The sequence below is a fragment of the Chelonoidis abingdonii genome, chromosome 24 (assembly GCF_003597395.2).
Source record: "Chelonoidis abingdonii isolate Lonesome George chromosome 24, CheloAbing_2.0, whole genome shotgun sequence".
In the NCBI taxonomy this organism is placed as follows: Eukaryota; Metazoa; Chordata; order Testudines; family Testudinidae; genus Chelonoidis; species Chelonoidis abingdonii.
Window position 1 is genome coordinate 21,283,018 of NC_133792.1, and position 19,789 is coordinate 21,302,806.

Consider the following 19,789-nt stretch of genomic DNA (forward strand, 5'->3'; position numbering starts at 1 on the left):
TAGGAAACTGAGGCACAGAGAAGTTGAGTGCATTGCTCAAGGTTGCACAGGAGGACCCTTGCACAACTAGGAACAGAACCTGTTTTTTTTTCTCCTCCCAGTCTACATGATTGTGCTTCTTCCCACATACAGGCACAGAGACATGACTGATGTGAGGAAATCAAAGTATTCACAGAGTAAGAGGACTTTAAGGAGGAATTTGAAGGAGACAATAGGGTGCTTAGTGCCTGCAAAAGAGGAAACTTTTTCAAGCATGGAGTGGCATGGAGAGTAAAAGTGAAAACGGGAGAAGATGGGTGTGGAACAAGGCAAAATCTGCATCTTATCTATGTGCAAGCTAACTGTCTCCATGTCTAGATTCAGGAACAAAGTCATCTTGTGAGGTCAAGTAACTCAGCATCTTTGTCTATGACAGGCTCAAAAAAAACAAACAAACAAAAAAAACATTGTACACAAGTTCCCAGAAACGTCCTTGGAACGCAGCCAAGGAAACAGACCTTGAAACTCCATATGGAACGTCTGCATCTCGAACCGGACGCTGGATCCATAGCGCAAATGGATGAGACACAAAGTATTTGGGAAACGAATGCTTCCGTCTGTTCCAGTTTGGTGACAATGGGTCTTCCTGGAAGAAACAGAAACACAGACAAGTTGCACAATCTACAGCAGCAATATTTTATCTGTTTAATTAACAGCATACCTAACTCTTTCCACTCTAATTAACTTTTGCTTCATAGACTAGGATTGGAGTGTATCACTTGTGAACAAGCTTATGGGAAGGAGTGCCCTCTACTGGGGCTGTCTCTTTAGGGAGCTGTTCAGTTCAGAACTAGTGACCAAAGAAGGAGAAATAACAAGCCACATGTACCAGGTACAAACAGAGTTGTATGAAACTTGCTGGTTTTGGGCCATGGGGATTTGGTTTCAATCCATGTTGGCTCAGACACCCTACCCTAAATTCACCCTGGTGTAAATCTGTTTTCTCCAGCTGAGTTTCATGAGGGATGAATTTGACCTCCTGAGTTTCACTTTGAATTTTGGATGCTAGCCCTAGACTCAAAGTGAAAGTTGATTCTGCCAAGTTTCTCCTAGTGTCATGTGGAAACTGTGAAAAATGGTGAATTTCACTCAGCTTTGATGGGAAGCCACAAATGGCACCAAGGTCATTCAACTGATTCACAGAGAGACTGGCTTGAGTTATTTTTGCATAACCACAAGGTGGACAAGTTTCATACAGTTTTGGGTTTTCTTATGAAAATATTGCAGAGCTCTAAATGAGACAGGGTGCTCCCTATGATAAAAGGGACTATGTCTCACTCCTTCCTTGCAGCCACCATGCCCTGAGAGATCCATTTCAGGGGTCAACGTTTCTGTCACAAGAAAATCCAAAAAGTTTTGTTATGAAAAACAATCTTTACAAGAGGCCACAAGTTCTGGCCCCTCAGAAGGAACCATTCCAAGATGGTAGCTGCCAGCACATCCTCTCAGATGTCTAGATGTCTTTCCACAACTGCTGGGAATAATAAATAATACTTGCCCTACTATAGTGCCTTCCATTCAAAGATACCAAAGCACTTTGCAAACGTTAATGAGCTGAGTCTCATAATAACCCCTCCTCCCCCCAGTGAAATAAGCCACAGGAAGGCTAAAGGCCAGGATTTCAAAAATGGCCTCTGATTTTGTGTGTGTCAGGTTTGGGTGCCCAACTAGAGATACTTTGGGCTTGATGTTCAAGATTCTGAATATTTATAGCTCCCATTGACTTCAAATGGCGTTGCAAGGACTCAGTGCCCCCTGACAAGCAGGACCAAGGTGCCTCAAGCTGGGCACCCAAAGTCAGAGACCGCTGGATAAGATCATTCTGTAGACGACTTGTCAAAGATTATGCAGTAAGTCTGTGGCAGAACCTCAGCCTCCTGACTGCCAGTCCTATTCTATAGCCACAAGACATGCTGCTTCTCAGGAGGCCCAACCCTCATCCCACAGAAGACAATGGGAAACATTTGCTAAAACAGCTTTTCAATACATAATAATAGGAAGATCTTAAGGTCCGATACATCACAAGCTAATCGGTATAGAAACTATTTATAATCCTTTTAGGACTTTAAATCTGTCAGTGGTCCAGGACTGAATATTCCCCATTGTAGGCCTTGTCTGGTGTAATTTTCGGTAGAAATTTCTCATTTGGGAAAGACACATCAGGCTGATTTTTAGAAATAAGTAAATAAAATAGTGGCTATTCAAGAGCTACTCACACTCAGAGATGGATCGGGGATAGAGCGTGAGTGAGATCAAAGGTGCATGATAAATGCATGTGTCATATAGCACTGCAGTGTATTACATGGCTGTGAGCAACACACGTGGTGTGTTTATACTGAAAGTCAGATCCCTGGCTGGAGTAAAATGGAATAGCAGAGCTGAAGATATGACCCTGTATATATGCATGTATAAGTTTTGTAAGAAAAAGTTTTCCTTTCAAAAGAGATTTCCAAATTACTTGTGTTTTTGTAAATCAGTAAAAGAAAAGTTAATTACAGGGCCAACTCCTCAGCTGCTGTAAATCAGTACAGTTCAATTAAAGTCAACGCAGCCACACCTATTTACATTAGCTGGCTGGGGATGTGGGCCATAGCACTTCAATGTACATTTTAGAGAGACCGTAATAGCCTGTGAGAAAAGAATGCACTGTTGTGTTTACTCTTGTAAGGCCAAGGTAGACAATGCAAGTCTCGAGAGCAAAATTCCTTGAAACCAACTTGTAGCATACTAGAACCAGACTCCCAGTCTTTCTGTTTCTCTTGGAGTTTTATTTTACCAGCATCAGCAGTGCTGCAGTTACTAAGAGTAAATTGATTTTCCATTGTAACCCCCAATTCCTGTGCTTTAATATCTCAGCGGATTCAAAATGCATCCCATGTTGTGTAATCTTATTTTTGTATTTTTTTTGTAATAAAACAAACCATCTAGTTTGGGATGTTAGTTACTGATTAGCAAATAAATAAATGAATCCTAATTTGAACCACAGCACTGCAGGGAAAGTACGTATTTAAACAAGATTGGTAAATATAACTATTTATTGGTAAATAGTTATCTGTATATTAAGTATATTGCCTGTTACTGTAGAGAGTGCGCTGGATGTGGCAGTTTTTATTTAGAATTTCTCTGGTATTGTTGGTCTAAACTTGAATGTTCCTTTCATGTAGATTATGGGGTCTGAGTTAAGTTACTGTTCTCCAGGAAATCAGTTGCTGCTTAGATTTGTATCCAAATTCATTCAGAACTTGAAAAGCAGTCTTTGTCACAGGGAATGGAACATTGTAATGACTTGGCAATTGGCAAAACCAAACTCTCAGCTCCCAAGAGAGCAAAAAAGCCAAAATCAGATATTTTTCCTAATTAGAGGTGAAAACATTATTAAATATCTTAAAAATCGAAAGCATATGTTAACTCCAATAAGTTGGGTTTTTTTACTGGAAAATTACCTGTGTCCTTGCCAAATTTCAGTGGATTCTGAAGTGGGATTCCAACAGGAGATTAAAAAACATTTTGCCAACAGACATTCATAGTCATTAACATTTGGATAGCCTGTGGATAAGCATCTATAGATGAGAGCAAATGAAACAAGAGATTGATAGCAACACTGAGCTGGCAGCCTTTGGTAGTAGAATGATTGTAACATAGTGGTGCTATGTATGTCTTTAAAGATGGTGAGCAAATACCCCCCAAACTTTTTTGTCAATATTCACTCAAATAAAAAAAAATAGTTTGCTTAGTCGGAGTTTACTCACCTTTTGTGTTCATTCCTGCAACTATTCTTGTGAAGGAGTTTACTGGCAGGAATGTTTGTGGAAACAGCAATTTTGGTAATATTTATGGAAAGTGAATTCTGATCTTGTAAACATAAGGAATTTCACTGGGGTCCTGATTCTAAGCTAGATGTTCATCTAGCTAGGGTACAGAATCAACACCATATAAATGTGTCTAGTGCAATGTAAACAATGCAGCATTGATTATGTACTGTTTATATACAATATCTACTGACCAAATATTATTCACAGAAACTATTTGGTGAATAATTTGGAATAATGAATTAATCTGAGAAAATTGTAAGGTACTCGTGGACAATTCATGAGCAGAAGAAAGAGACTACATGATGGGTTGAATAGATTATTCACTATGAATTATTTGCTTTGCTCTAACTGGTAAAGAAAATAAAATGAAGAATTAGAATAATAAAGAATAATATAATATTTTACATAGTGGTTTCATCACAAAGTGGTAACATTCCAACCTGTGCAGAGAGTCAGCACAAGACCTAAGTACTACTGACGACCACAACACTGAGCTGAATTGCAGACAAAGGAGTTCAAAGAACTTCACAAATTGCACCAGTGAAACACAGCCAGCTCTGGAGCAGACAGCAGTAACTGCGTACAGCTCCCTACAAAACAGTGGAGAACCAGAATACTGGAGCAAACTTCTATTCTACAGAAAGTGCCATGAATGTCCATACAGACCAAACTATGCTTCTATAGTCTTACCTGAAGGACCTATTTTCACACACACATATACAGGAGAGCCTGAACCATAATCACTAACATTAGTCATGCAGCTAGAACAGTGTCTTATATTCTGTTCCAGCTTCTTATCTCTGCATGAACAGGCTGGAAGTGTTATAAAGGTGGCATGCACAGAACCACCAGTGGGATCACCTTGGATTGTTCTCTAGCAACCTCTCTTATTTCACTGTAAAATACAACACTGATTTTACCAAAAGGGAGAAGAATAAAAAATTTAAAAAAGAGGTAGGTGGGTAGGTGATTCGTTATTTATTGCAGGGACATGGGCAGCAGAAAAGTTATATAGTCACAGAACTATTGGAATGTGCCCAACTCTCTGAACCCTATTTCTTTCACAAGTCATCAAATCCTATTTACTGGGACAGCCTCTGAATCACATAATCATACTTTATGCTACTGTATGACCATGCAAGAAATTGAGCCATCCTGCAAGAAACCCGGAGCAGCATGTTTGGTGAAGTCTTGCACATGCAGTTGTCCACTGTCAGGCAAAGAAGTAAGAGCTTTGGGAAGTGGGCGTGTTTAAAGGAGTAGCATGTGCTGCCTCCAGTTAACTACTGCCTAACTCCCGCTGGTATAAGAAAGAGGAGGGGCTTTATCCACGGTCATTTCCCTGAGGGCTAGATAGTACAGCTAGGCTCCTTGCTCAGCCCCAACCAGAGTGCTAGGGCTAGAGTCATCCCTGTGGTGGTGCAGGAACTAGCAGGAGTGTCACAGTGGGAAATGTTGAGAACAAGGGCAGCGTAGGCAGGAAGATGCCCAGGGGTTGGATTACAGATGCAGCTTTGTGGATCTGAACGTCTGACCTTGCCCCCATAACAGCATTGTCCTAGTTACAGACATTTTAGAATTAGCAGTATTCAGTGTGCTGTGGAGTTTCCAGGCAGTGCAGTTTATTTGTTGGCTACAGGAGTCTTTTGGCCAGCAGATGACAAACATTACTAATCTCTCTTTTATATTTACACTGGCACATGGCCAAGGTCTTCAGAGATTGTGATGATAAAGGGGGTTCATGTAGTGGGGGAGGATAGTGTAGACAGCCAATAAATACCAAGGTGGTAAATGGTTATAAATACCATAGATGATAGCTAGTAGGACACACCTATGAAGAGCTAGAAAACACTTTGTCACCAGTACAGTCACAAGGCAGAGGAGGCAACCTCTAGGAGTGGGAGGGCAAAAGTGACATATAAAGGTGAGATCAGAAACAACTGGAAGCAGTAGGTCATGGCTGTACTTTATCTGATTCCAAACTGGGAAAGCAAACTGACTGCGCCTACCCCAAAGAGCTGCCTCTATCACACACATACACAAGAGAATCATGGGGCATTGTTCTGGTTTTTCATTGACCCAGTAGGCCTGGAGAAATAGACACCAATGAAAAGGTGGCCCTTTCTCTTAATCAGGGTGACCAGATGTCCTGTTTTTAAAAGGACAGTCTCATATTTAAGCCCTCCTGCAGGTGTCCCAACTTTTTCTTAAAAATGGGCAAATTGCCTGGTACAGTATTTTCTGTCTCCCCCATCACTACTGTGCTGACCAGATCCCTGCTCACCAGCCGCCCGTGATGAGTGGGAGGGTCCAGTGGCCGATGATGAGGATGGGTGTGCAAGGCTGGTGGTGGGGCGAAGCTGCAGCATGCAAAGCTGGCTGCTCCCCCTGCTGATCCCTCAGCACAGCCCCTGCTGCGTACTGGCTCTCGGCAGGGCCCCACCTCACATAGGGTGACCAGACAGCAAGTGTGAAAAATCGGTACGGGGGTGGGGGGTAATACGTGTTTTTCTATGTAAAAAAAAAACTCCAAAAATCGGGACTGTCCCTATAAAATTGGGACATCTGGTCACCCTAGCCCCACAATCCTAACCCTAACCATTTCCTGCCAGCACTGGCTGCGTACTGAAACAAGCAGGAAGGGACAAGCTCCCCTTCCTCCCCCCTGTGGCTGGAAGCAGCTCCGGTCCCTTCCCTCCTGCACAGTGCCAAAGGGCTGCTGCTGGCCACATTCTGGTATCAACCCTAGCAAAAATCTGGGGTGGGGGGTGCCATGTGACCCTGTGTGCACCCCGCCCCCCCCCCCGCGTGTTGCCTTAGGAAGATGTGGCAGCAGGTACCAGGAGAGGCGAATCCATCCCAGGGTTAAACCAGGCATGGGGGGCAGAGACCACCAGGAGGGCCCATGTGACAGAGATGTACAGCAGTGTGTGTGTGTGTGTGTGACCACTCCTTGTGTGAATCCGAAAGCCTTAAAGATAAGAAGCTAAATAAAAAGAATCCAACTATGCAGTATTTCTTTTTAACCGGGGCTCAGTCAACATGATACTAATTTGAACATTTGTACTGCATAGTTCTGACTGATTGCCACTGAAGTCGTTGGAAGGAGTAATTTTATTACGTGTCCCATATTCAGCATAGGGAAATATGGTCACCCTACTCTTTATTCCAGATTGTCTCAGATTCCTTTTGAATCATCACAACAAAATAAAAATGATATGGTATCTTAGACTTGAACCCTACTGTCTCAGACAAGCAATTTTATCCTTTAACTGGCACTTGGTAATGACATATATTTCAAGATCAGTCAAGAAGGAATGACAATAGTTATGTAAAGATACACTAGTTTAAAAAGTAGTGACTGTTAACTTGCAAATCGGATCACATACTTTTCTTTTGTTATTGCAGAAGATTCTATAATTCAAAAAAAGTTCTGATATGGCACTGTGCTAATCCTAATTTGATCTATAGAGGAGCCAGAAAGAGGTTTAATATACAGATGCTTTCTGCAGTGCTGGATGAGCAAAGGCTGAAAGAGTGGGAGGAAGTTTGGCTTCTCATCCTTGATTTGTCACAGTAGCTAGACCCAGCAGAGTAACATTCATGAATATACCATGGAGTGCGAGTTTCATATGTCACTGCGCACAATTTGGTGGATTTCGGTCTAGTCAATTGTATATTAGCTCAGGGCCAAGTAGATGAACTTGTTGAATGTGCCAGTATGAAAACCTCTCAGAATGAATTATCTGTTTAATAAGTCATTAAAACACAAATGGGGCAGTTCTAAAAAAAAAAGATATAAAAATGAGGATTTAGAGGCTTATGTTGTATTAATCCTAAGACATATTATTAGCTCAGTGATTCAGCCAATTCAAGCCTAACCTATCTGCCAAGAGAGTTCAGTGTGAACCAGTTTCGAAAGATCTAAATAGACAAAGGGAAAAAGTTTTCACTCTTAAGCTATCTTGGAAATATATAAAATAAGGATTTTAAAACAAATGCCCAAATTCTGCTCTTTCTTACAACCTCATTATCTTTAATGGGACCCTTTGTTTACAGAGATCAGTGCACATCACTATAAGAACCTTTTTTTAAAAAAATTTAGAAACCAATTTGATTTTAATGTGCTGATATAGTGAGGCATGATTTTTAGAAAAATCCTGCTTATACAGCATCCTAGTCATCCTGCCAAGTTTGATGGAATCAAGTCCAGTCATTTGCTTTCTATCAGAGGCAAGAAGAAATTTTGACTAATTTATACAGCCTTCTGGGCACAGTGCACTACATGTAATGCATAGGTAGACTGGCAATCATGCATGCGGAGGTGACACTTGGGCAGAGTATAAAACTGTCACATTCAAATGCCTGTTTCTTTGGAACCACTAGGGCTGGGATTCAGAGTCTGAAACAGCTGGAAACTTCTGGTGGCACCTTAAAGACTAACAGATTTATTTGGGCGTAAGCTTTTGTGGGTAAAACATCCACTTCTTCAGGTTTTTTTACCCACGAATGCTTATGCCCAAATAAATCTGTTGGTCTTTAAGGTGCCACTGGACTCCTCGCTGTTTTTGTGGATACAGACTAACATGGCTACCCCTTTGATATCTGGAGACTTGCACACCTTGTATATAAAACAACAAGGGAACATAAAAATACTTATGTAACTCTGGATATAAAAGGGTCTCTCTGATGTTCAGTGTCCCCAGTAAAACTATAGGATATGTTTCAAAATAAATTTGCATTTCCTAATCCAAATGGATCATTTTGCGCACTGAATTTCACGGAATATTTTATTCTCTAAGGGACCAATCCTGGCACTGAGCATCCCCCACACCTCATTGACTAAGGCCTGGTCTACACTTAAATTTAGGGCGACATAGCAATGGTGCTCCGGGGTGTAAAAATCCACACCCCTGAGCACCATAGCTATGCTGACCCAACTCTCAGTGTGGACAGATAGGATGAGAGAAGAATGCTTCTTTTGACCTAGCTACCATCATTCGGGGAGGTGGTGTTCCTGTGGTGACAGAAAAATCCCTTCCACTGCTGTAGGCTATGTTACACTGTCAGATTATTTTGCATAATAATCTCTGTAGCTATGGTGCTCTATTCTCCATAGCGTAGGCATAACCTAGAAGTCACTGGGAATGGCTGGTGATCAGAATCTCTTGGGATTATGTCGTAAGTGTCTGAAGTCACTCAGCCTTCCTCTTCTAGCTTAACGAGCTGGAGACTATGGAAATTTTCTCATGTAATTTGCTCATTTTTAATGCATGAAGAGATGCATGCAAGTTCCCCCTGCACTAAATGGAGCTGAAGATGATGACACTTCTTGTTGGGAAGGTAACTTCCCCTAGATTTGCAACGTTTCAGATCCGTGCTTTTTTTAAATGGCTCAACGGCTTTACTATCCATTTAGAGAGAAAATTCTGGGTAAAAACAGAAAGCTACCAAGATTAGCACTTTTAAAAAGTCAATGCTGGACAATTATACTAATCCTGAAGGAGCAGAAGATCTATAAACTCGGGGGGACAATTTTCAAAAGGGCCTAAGGGTATGTCTACACTGCAATGAAATAACCACAACTAGCCTGTGTCAGCTGACTGAGGCTCGCAGGGCTGTAAAATTGCAGTGTAGCGGTTCAGGCTCGGGCTGGAGCCCAGGCTTTCAGGACCCTCCCCCTTGTGGGGTCCCAGAGTTCAGGCTCTAGCTCAAGCCCAGATGTCTACACCACAATTAAACAGCCCCATAGCCCAAGCCCCTGAGCCTGGGTCTGTTGAGACGGGCCTGCTGCAGGAGTTTAACTGCACTCTAGACATGCCCTAAGTGCCATAGGAGATTAAGTTTTATTAAAAGACAAGAGGATTTAGGTTCTTAAGTGCATATGTCACTTTTGAAAACAAGACTTCAGTTCTAATGTCAGGTGCTTTTGAAAACTTTGCCCCAAGTTTCATTTCAGAAATTAGACTTGCAAATAGGACCACAGAATCCAACTAACACTCAACCAGGAAGGCCATATTTGTCACCATGGTTTCAGCTATATTAAGGCTGCTCCGAAGTTCCAAATTCCCTCAGCTGTAGATGCTTTTTATTAGCACTTCAGCATTAAGATGTATTGATTTGCTGATTCCTACAATAAATTAGTTGCCATTTTCCTGAGCCTGTTTGAAATAAAGGGGAAATGGCTTTAGGCAGCTATCTAATGTTTTTTTTTTTTATCATTCCTTCCTTCCTTTTGTTTAGGGAGGCAGTGTAGTCCAGTGGATAGGACGCCCGATTGGGAATTAGGAGACTGGTAAATTTCCCTGCTCTGCCACTGATCTGCTGTGTGACCTGGAAAAAATTACTTAACTGCTCTATGCCTCAGTTTCTTCATCTGCAAAATGCAGATGATAATCCTTTCCAATCCTTTTAAGATCTATAGATATTGCCAAAAAGATTCACGAACACAGTAATGTGGTAGTGTTGGTAGGATGGGAGTTGTCAGGTTAAATGCTATTTACGTGACAACAGCGCAGGGTCCTTCACTCGCTCCAGGGGCCCCGGAAAACTCTTACGGGGCCCGGGCCCCCAGAGCTTCTTCCGCTCCAGGTCGTTGTCATCAATTTGGGGGCGGGGGGTCCTTCCTCCCTGGGACCCGCTGCTGAAGTGCTGGGGCCCCCGCTGCCGAAGACCCCAGGCCCCCTGAATCTTCTGGGCAGCCCTGCATGACAAATCCTGCCCCTGTGGGCAGGGGAGGGGATGTACAATGCTAAACCTTATGGAAGGATCATTGTGCATAATGGAGCTGTGCTCTGTGACAGTCATTATACTCCAGCATATAGATTTTTGGTCATGGGGCCAGGGATTCTAATGCTCCATATTCCTCTTGCAGAGATGTCTAGAGGAGCTATAGGAAGCTACCGCAACCCTGAAGTTTCAATAGAGGCCATGAATGGGCTTTGAGGGAGGCTCTCTTTCCTTTGGTCCTGAGAGAACTCTGCAATGCACAACTTACCCTATTTGGCCCAGATGTATACAGGTGAGTCTCATCTTACGCGGGGGTTCCATTCTGCGGTTTGTGCGTAAAGCAAAAACTGTATATAGTCAAAATTACACTGAGTTGAATGGTGGGCAGAATCGCCTGCACTACAGTACAGTATTAAAATTGTTATTTTTCTCTTTTATGCCGACCGCGTAAAGCTGAAATTGTGCATGTTAAATGCGCATAAGATGCAACAGACCTGTATATATTGGTTAGAGGATTCTGTTGCAAACAAGTTCTTGCTCTTGCAAAGTCACTTCTCATAATCTATATCCTTATTTCTGACATGGCCCTTTCTTGACTTTTAACTATCACTTACCTCATCTGGGTCCAGTGGTCCAGACTGAAGAAAACCCTCCCTCAGACACTTGATTGTAAATCTTTCAATTTCCTTGCTCTTGACTTCATCTGGTTTTATCTGTAGCACAGTATGATGATTGAAATTGATAAAGAGAATGATGCAGAATATAACATTATATATGATCTGATTGCAATTTACATTGTGCAACCAGAATACTCAGAAGCAGTACACAGAGCTTCAGAAATAGGGACAATGCAGGTGAGGAGTGAGAAAACTTTTTAGCAATAAGAAAAACAAACAATTGGCCTTGTATTTTCAGGCCAGCCTCAGCATAGTCATGCTATTTAGTTCTTCCAACATAACATCATGTTAGCAGTCTTAATCATGAGCATGCATTTTTGCTTAGAATGAAAATGCATCAAGAACATTTGTGTTATCAGTACCTATGAAATCTGCTGGTCTAAGTAAAGTGCAGTCTTCTAAATTTTTAAGAGATATTTTGTATTGTATTTGAGATTTATGTAATTATCTCAAAAAAACAAAAATCTATCAAACGATACTACACCTTCCATCTGTGGATCTCAAAGCACTTTACAAAAAATCATCAATTCAGCCTCACAGCACCCTGTAAAATAGGTAAACATTGTTACCCCAATTCTATAGAGGGGGAAACAGAGATGGAGATTTTTTATAGTGACTTGCCCAGGGTCAAATAGAAAATCTGTTGGCAGAGCCAAGAACAGAATCCAGATCATCTCATTCCCAGTATTGCAACTACAATACTGTTGTACCTTTCCTATATAACATGATAAACTCTGCAAGATCCTCAAAGCTTGTCATCATCATACTGAGTCCACATAAACTGTTCTTACAGTGTACCAGATATTTACATGTATAATCCCTAATACTGATAATTTGGCTTATCCATGTATCTCTGCCACAAATGTGAGGAGAAAAGGTGAATTAGTGTGCTGATTGAAATGTTCAACATTATCTGTTTCCATGAGAGGACAGCTAGATTTAATATAGACTTGCTTATCACATTACACACACACAAACACAATGGGAGTTGCACTTACATCCACCAGGGCTGAATTTGGCCCAGTGATCTTAGTCCCCTGCAGAGCTTACCTACAATGCAAGGTAAGGGCAGAACCTGTAGTTAACGGATATTTTAGCTCTGTGTGCCACAGTCATAATGTTATTTGAATATAGCTTAGGGTGCTTTTCATATATTAATTTCAATATGCTTTTTACACATTTTCTAGGTTGCCATGTTAGAAGGGACGGCTGAGTCAGTGTTTCTGAGGCTTTAAAATCAGACGTGTGAAGAAGGAAGAGGAGTAAGGTGTCTGAGCATAGTCATCATCACCCATATGAGAGAAAGTCTCTAATACCCAGTTACACTCACCCAGCAACACATTAAACACTGCAGAAATAGAAAAGGAGCGTTCAAGGCAGACTGTTTAGACAATCCCATCAAATATTTTATTGCAGTTCTCTATGTCATTTGAGTTTATATCCTGGTATTATTGGGATATAGAGTTTTCTTCTTATGTTTCTTAGAAAAGCTTTGGGGATTAATGAGCAAAATTACTCACAGAGCCGAAGTTAAAAATTGCATCATCAGTGACTATTTTCTCTCCACACAGTAAACACTCTGGATCAGGGATGTTTCTGAGAGCAAAAAAAGCAGTTTTAAAAGTAAAACTCTTAGAAATGTCATTGAATTTGGACAGCTAGTCAATGAAAACCAAAAACTCATACAAATTCATACTTTGGTCCACATTCTCAGTTTTATCAGCAAATCAACTGGGTTGCACTAGTACTAATGAAAAGGGAATTTGGCCCTTCACCTACCACCACTGAGGGGAAAATTCAAGCCTGACAACTAAGTTATACTAGAGATTGATTGGGCCCACTCCGCCTTGAGCACAGCTAATATGGTGTACAGATCTGGCATGATTTGCAACTGTTTGCAACAACCAAGCAAAGCATTAAAAATATATTAGTGACAGTTTAGCATCCATGGAAAGGAACTGGAATGATAGCCGTGGAGAACAAAGTCCTCTGTTTAGCCATAGAACAGGTATAGCCTGGGCACTGGCACTACAACATTCTCCACATAGCCAGGCAAATGTGATTCTCTCCTAGCATAAAGCGATGACCTTTGGGGTACAGAGTCAGGCTGCCTTCGTGCCTTTTCATTCCCGGCCTCTCTGCTGAGACTGAGAAGGAGGCCATTTAATGTCAGTTCTGATGGTTGTTTTTAGAATGTGGACACCTGTCTGGAAACTGGGCTGAGACCCAAACTCGTTTACCAGGCTGGATATGAAGGGTGACCCACAGGTGAAATCTTCCATTACTAGTCCATTCAACCTTGCAATTCCCCAAGGTAAGGATTGGCATGGGTATACATATGGGACATGTGGGAAGACGAGACTCTTGTAATCCTTTCCTTTTACTGGGTCTCCCACAAAAGTACCATCAAAATTTCTAAAGAAGGAAAAATATCTTGGCTTTGCTTAGAAAGCAAGGCATTAAAAACATATCGCTAAACAGCTTCCCATGGGCCAAAAAAGCATCTGTGATTTTGTGTTGCAGAGATGCTGAAGAATAAGTTCCTCATTCTTCATGACCAGAATATCTCCACTTATGCCTATAGAAATCTGTCTGTCTAAGCATTCATATCCTTGGTGATGCCAAGAAGCCATAAATTATACTAGATTTAGCAGGCAGCTAACAAACCAGGTTTTTCAGGGACATTCCAGATTGGGGTTCTAGCCATGGTGGGCAGAAAATCACAAGTTCTATCATGAATTTGCTGACGCCTGTGCTGTCCACCATAAGACACAGAAATATGAGAAGGTTGGAAAACTGTATTCTGTACAACAGAATCGCCTCATAAGCAAGTCCGTGACCACCTTTCAGTTAATTATTGATTGGTTATGTGTCCTGTTGTTGCTATCATTTACAAGACCACCTGATAAATTAATACTTGGGTTCTAAGAGCCCCTGATCCTCCTTTTCAGAGTACTGGTGTTTGCTTGGAGGTTTCTGAGAAAAGTTTTCCCATCAATAACAAGGCTTTCAAAACTACAGTTGTTCATTTTTAGGTCATTTTTGCCATTTGAAACAACACAATCAAGCTCTTCTAAGGGACTGAACCTGAGCCACCATGGAATCTTCTCAATGTTTCTGTCTCCCTGAAAAAGATGCCAATGCAATTAAAATGAAGACTATATAGGACAGCGTGCTCTGTGCCCCCAGTTTCCCTTTTGGTTACCCAGGTACAGTCCCACTGACTTCATGTGATCTATGTAAAATTCACAGGGGCGGGTGAGGGGAAGTCATATACAGCACTTAAAGCTGCAGAATGAGTTAAATATATTCAGCAAATGACCATGCAAGGCATGGAAATAAGAACTATATATGACTCCCCCTCACCCGCCCCTGTGAGTTTTACATAGATCACATGAAGTCAGTGGGATTGTACCTGGGTAACCAAAAGGGAAACTGGGGGCACAGAGCACGCTGTCCTATATAGTCTTCATTTTAATTGCATTCTCTGGTCATAAAACAGATACTGGCGTGGGGGAGGGAGAGAGATTTTCTCTGGTTCCCCTTAATCCCCACCTCTTCCCTTCTATAAATCACTGGTTTACTATTGTTATTAGACAGAAGCAGAGTTCAAACCCTAGATCCAAACACACACGCCAACTTTGTCCAAATTTGAACTTTGTCTGAGGCCCCTCTCTACAGCACCACCCCAAGACTGAACCTGATTGCCAAAACAAAATGACATCTTTGCATTCCATAACCTGTAATCAGACAGTGAACAATTTAAAACGAGACTGACTTAAATGGGTCAGTGAAAAAAAACAATGAAATAAGGGGAATGCGATGAAGCCACATATTTAGGCTCTGAGTAACAAAAATTCTACATTTTGGACATCCTAATGAGGTGGTCATATTTGAAAACTGGGTCTGCAATCTAAACAAATAGGAATATTTGCTTTGGAAAGAAGTATAGATAATGATGTAATTTTTCATGCAAATAGAAATAAAAAAAGAAAAATCCCCAGTCCTGATCAAGTCATGGTCTTTGCTTCATACAAACGAGATATTTTAATCACATTTATGTAAATATCAATTCCAGAGATGTAACAAATTTAAAATACAATATTCAATCACTTTCCCTCTCTCCAAGTATGGACCTCAAAAATAAAAAGTAATAAGTCTCATTGGCTGTCAGCCTGAATGAATGAAAGCCAAAGGAAGTTGTGCTCCTAAATCACCTGGGCAATTGTCAAAATCCCATCCCAACTCAATATCCAGTTCAAAGCATGGCATCATCTAACCCCTTAGGGATGCTGAGAAATATAATGTGGTATCTTAATAAAAAAAAACTACCAACAAGAGGCCTAATCCCTTAACTCTTGCTAACATGAATAATTCGCAAGTGTAAGGATCACGTCAATGAGATGAGCTTTGTACAACAGGGCTCTGAGATCATATCTTTTTTTTCCAACAGAGACAGTTTTGCAGATATTGGATCTAGTTCCAGGTCAGTTTTGCTCATGAGGACTGTAGTGACACTACCTAATTGCAGTTACTACATTCAGTATAATAGGATTACCTTAATAACCATTCAACACAGGACATGCAGTAGTTGTGACCACATGGCACCTGTGCTGGATTCTCCAGAAACATTTTGCAGAGAGGACAAATATATTGAGAGGAAACATCAGCCATATACTTCTCCAGAGCCACTCCAGGAGTAGGTGAGCTACTCATAGCTGATGTACCGATGCCTGATGCCAAATCCTCCAAATGCTGGGGCTCTACAGTGTGTTCTGCCATGAAGGTGGTCTGAAGGCTTCAGTCTAAAGCTGTTCCCAGTATTCGTGTACAAACTTCCATCAAAAAACTTCAGACTCATAGGTAATAATTCTGAGAATACAGAAAAAAAATACATGAATGTGTATTTTGGGGGTGTTTTTTCCCCTCTGAATTGCTTATTGTAATGATGAACTGCAGTCAGTCAGTCTAAAGTATAAGCATTCAGAGAAGAGAAAATATTTCTAGATTACAGCGGAAGTCTGATCAGCTAAACTAAATAGATAATGGGGCATTTAAGTATAAGATATATTTAGAAAAATCAATAATGTACAGTGGAATTTTACCATGGATAAGGCTGCTGTACTATTTTGACCAAAACTGTGGTGTGAAACACTTATAACTAAAAACAGCAAAGAATCCTGTGGCACCTTATAGACTAACAGACGTTTTGGAGCATGAGCATTCGTGGGTGAATACCCACTTCGTCAGATCCAAAAGCTCCACGAAAGCTCATGCTCCAAAACGTCTGTTAGTCTATAAGGTGCCACAGGATTCTTTGCTGCTTTTACAGATCCAGACTAACACGGCTGCCCCTCTGATACTTATAACTAAAAGATTAAAGAAGAGATACAGTTAGGTAAGAGCAAGGCTTAAAAATATGTTTTCCTTGTGAAAGGGGCAGCATGATGTTCATTTAGGACCCAAATTTCACTTTTATAAAGACAAGATTTCACAAAATCTAAAAATCAATAGAAATATTTCCATTTTTTTTTTAAATTCAACAAATGAAAAATTTGCATTGTTTTAATGCATGACCATTCAGAAAGTGAAATGGACTAGTCTAGTATACTTTATAGGCTGAATGGCATGCAACATTTAAACAAATCAACAGGAATGAAGACAAAGTAAATGCTTTCATTTTTTTATGCTTAATCATCTAAATTATTTCATGATACAGGTCATGGTTTTACAACTTTTATTTGTGATCCAACAGTGCCCTTTTGTTAGTATTTTTTAAAACGAAGGGATACGGCTCTGAGGTTTTATGGATAAAGCACAAGGGTGGAAATCAGAAGACTTATGTTCCCAGTTCCAACACACACTTATTTCCTTGACCTTTTGTATATTACTTCATCTCCTCAGGTCAGATTTTTAAAAGTGTTTAAGTGCCTAGATGCAGCTAGGAACCTAGACTCTTATCTCCCATTAATTTTAATGGGAATTGGGAATTAAGCATTTGGACACTTTTGAAAATCCCATTAGGCATCTGTCTGCATCTTTAGGCACCTGAATACCTTTAAGAATTTGGCCCCCGTGCTCAGTTTCCTCATATATTAAAAGAGACTGATAATGCTCACCTATCTTTGCAAAGTGCTTTGACACCTATGGATGAGAAGTGTTCTGTAAGAATTGTTATTAGTGGTATTCATTTTACAAAGACACCTTCACCAGTAGAGAAGCCAGAAACTCCAGAATGAACATTGTCGAAGTGGTGACAGCAACTTCTAAACAACAAACACGAGTTACAGAAAGAGCTACTCTCAGCACTTACATACTGGCATCTCACCCTATAAACTTGCTGACTGCAGAGACTAGAGCCTCAGGCAAGCCTTTAAGGGTATGTCTCCGCAGCATGTAAACACCCATTGCTGGGCTGCCAGCTGACTCTGGCTCCTGGGGCTCAGGCTGTGGGACTGTAAAATTGCAGTGTAGATGTCAGGGCTTGGGCTGGAGGCCAGGCTCTGGGACCCTCCTCCCTCACAGAGTCTCAGAGCTTGGACTCCGGCTCTAGCCCAAATGTCAAGCACAAGTTTACAGCCCTCAGCCTGAGCCTGTCAGCTGACACAGGGCAGCTGCAGATGTTTAATTGCAGCGTACACATACCCTAAGTCTGGCTCAGGATTCTTCTTCAATATAACCCCTCCAGTGATAGCCTTGGAGGGGAGGAGCCCCTTCGGCACAATAGCAGAAAGCAAAACTAAAGACTCATGACGTGGCTCCTTCAGTTTTAGCAGCGGGCTGCACTTCCACCACTGGATTTTGTTTTACTGTTTCTCAGTTCCTGTATCTGTCTCAGACAGTTGGCATCATTTCAGGTGTCATTTTCCTTGCCAGCTACTTTTCTAGGTTCATACACTCCCATCTGTAAGGATGTTACACCATCCATTCTTATTTTCTAAATATAAAAGCTTCATGTGGTTTTTGAAAACATGATCCTTATTTCCCCATCCGCTATAAATATTAAGGGCCAAATCCTCAACTGGTATAAATCAGTATAGCTCCATTCAAGTCATTAAGGTATTATCCAAAGCCCTAGGCACTGTTGTACCACTGATCAAGACCTTTGTGGGTTTTTGGTCAATTTTTTTATTGCACGACCAGCAATTTTGATGAATTCACATTGCTGTTATTGGCAGGATGTACATAGCAGTAAAAGGCTTTTGAAGTGAGCTGACTTTGTATAAAATTAAAACCACAGAACAACCTAATTTTCTGAAATATCATTAAGTGTCTGTGCTAAACCCACAAAAGCCAGGAAACTCTAAGATGAAAGAGGAAAACTACTAATAGACCATGCTTTAAATTATGCATCATGCCCAAATCAAGCAATACTTACAACCAGGAGCATTACCCAGTGCTCAAGACTTCTGCAACACCTGCTCATAAAAGGATTAAGTAAAGATGTCTGGGACTTTTTCAGCCTTAATTCTGAATTTCCTGGGTTTTGTGGTTTTAAGTTGCAATTGGGTAAACTGTTTCAGCACAAGGGAGTGGAATCAGGGAGCGATGGGCAGGTGCACCAGGCGCTGAGCCTCAGTAAGGACCATGGCAGTTATACCATCTTTGGACAGAGTGCAGCTTCCCGATCAATTGGCAGCACTTACGACAGCCATCAGAAAGCTCCTTGCACCCTGTATAGGGCTCAGCCACTCTCTTGTCCATTACTTTAACATAAAATTAGAGTTCCTTTGGATAGTGTTAAAAAAATTCACTGTCAAGTAATTTAGATCTAAAATCTGACCCACCCACCACCATCCTGCCTTGAGGAACAATACCTACGTCCCATACAGAGCTTTTCATCAGTAAATCACAGAGTTTTACAAAGGAGGTCAGTATCATTACCCCCATTTTACAAAGGGAGACACTGAGGTTCAGAGAAGTAAAATGACATGTCCAAGGTGACCCAGGAAGTCAGTGGCAAAGCCAAGAATAGAATACAGGTCACCTAAGTCCCAGTCCAGTGCTGTAACCACTAGGCCAGTGATACTCAGACCCGCAGTGGTTCAGGAGCCAAATTAGCAATCATCATTACTCAAAAGTGCCAGAGTAGAGAGAATTCATTGTTTCATTTAGTATTTTATATATGTTTGCATGGTTATTCTAAGTATTATTATTTTATCAACTACAATTAGTTAATAATCCAGTAAAAGCATCCTGATTTCATTATTAACCAATCACACAGTGTTTCAATATCATGTGTTGCAAAGAGCCACAGGAGACACATTGAAGAGCCACTTGTGGCTCCTGGGGCCTCAGACTGAAGTATCACTGTACTCAGCCATTAAACAACATGGCCGTCTTGCAGTTTAAAAAAAACAAAAAAAAAGATCCCCCATGCAGGAAAGGTGAAATTTGAAGGAGCTAGCACTGTACCATTAAAAACAAAACAAAAAACTTTCGCAGTCTTGCAGGCAATGATCCCAGGAATCTCAATCCTTCTGTTTTAAGAAATATTTTTTCTCAAAATATTAACTGCTATTTTTATAGGAC

At 41.0% G+C, this 19,789-nt stretch overlaps 1 protein-coding gene across 1 annotated transcript in view; it reads right to left on the minus strand.

The window, feature by feature from the left end:
* The window catches only part of TRAF1 (TNF receptor associated factor 1), a 69,955-nt gene that overhangs the window by 45,624 nt on the left and 4,542 nt on the right, over positions 1 to 19,789 (minus strand). The window contains exons 2-5 of the mRNA XM_075060559.1: positions 15,816 to 16,129; positions 12,778 to 12,853; positions 11,195 to 11,293; positions 498 to 625 (exon numbers count right to left, since the gene is read on the minus strand). Of these exons, the coding sequence (XP_074916660.1) occupies positions 498 to 625; positions 11,195 to 11,293; positions 12,778 to 12,853; positions 15,816 to 16,039 (527 nt within the window). The 5' untranslated portion in view covers positions 16,040 to 16,129. The remainder of the gene's footprint in view (positions 1 to 497; positions 626 to 11,194; positions 11,294 to 12,777; positions 12,854 to 15,815; positions 16,130 to 19,789) is intronic.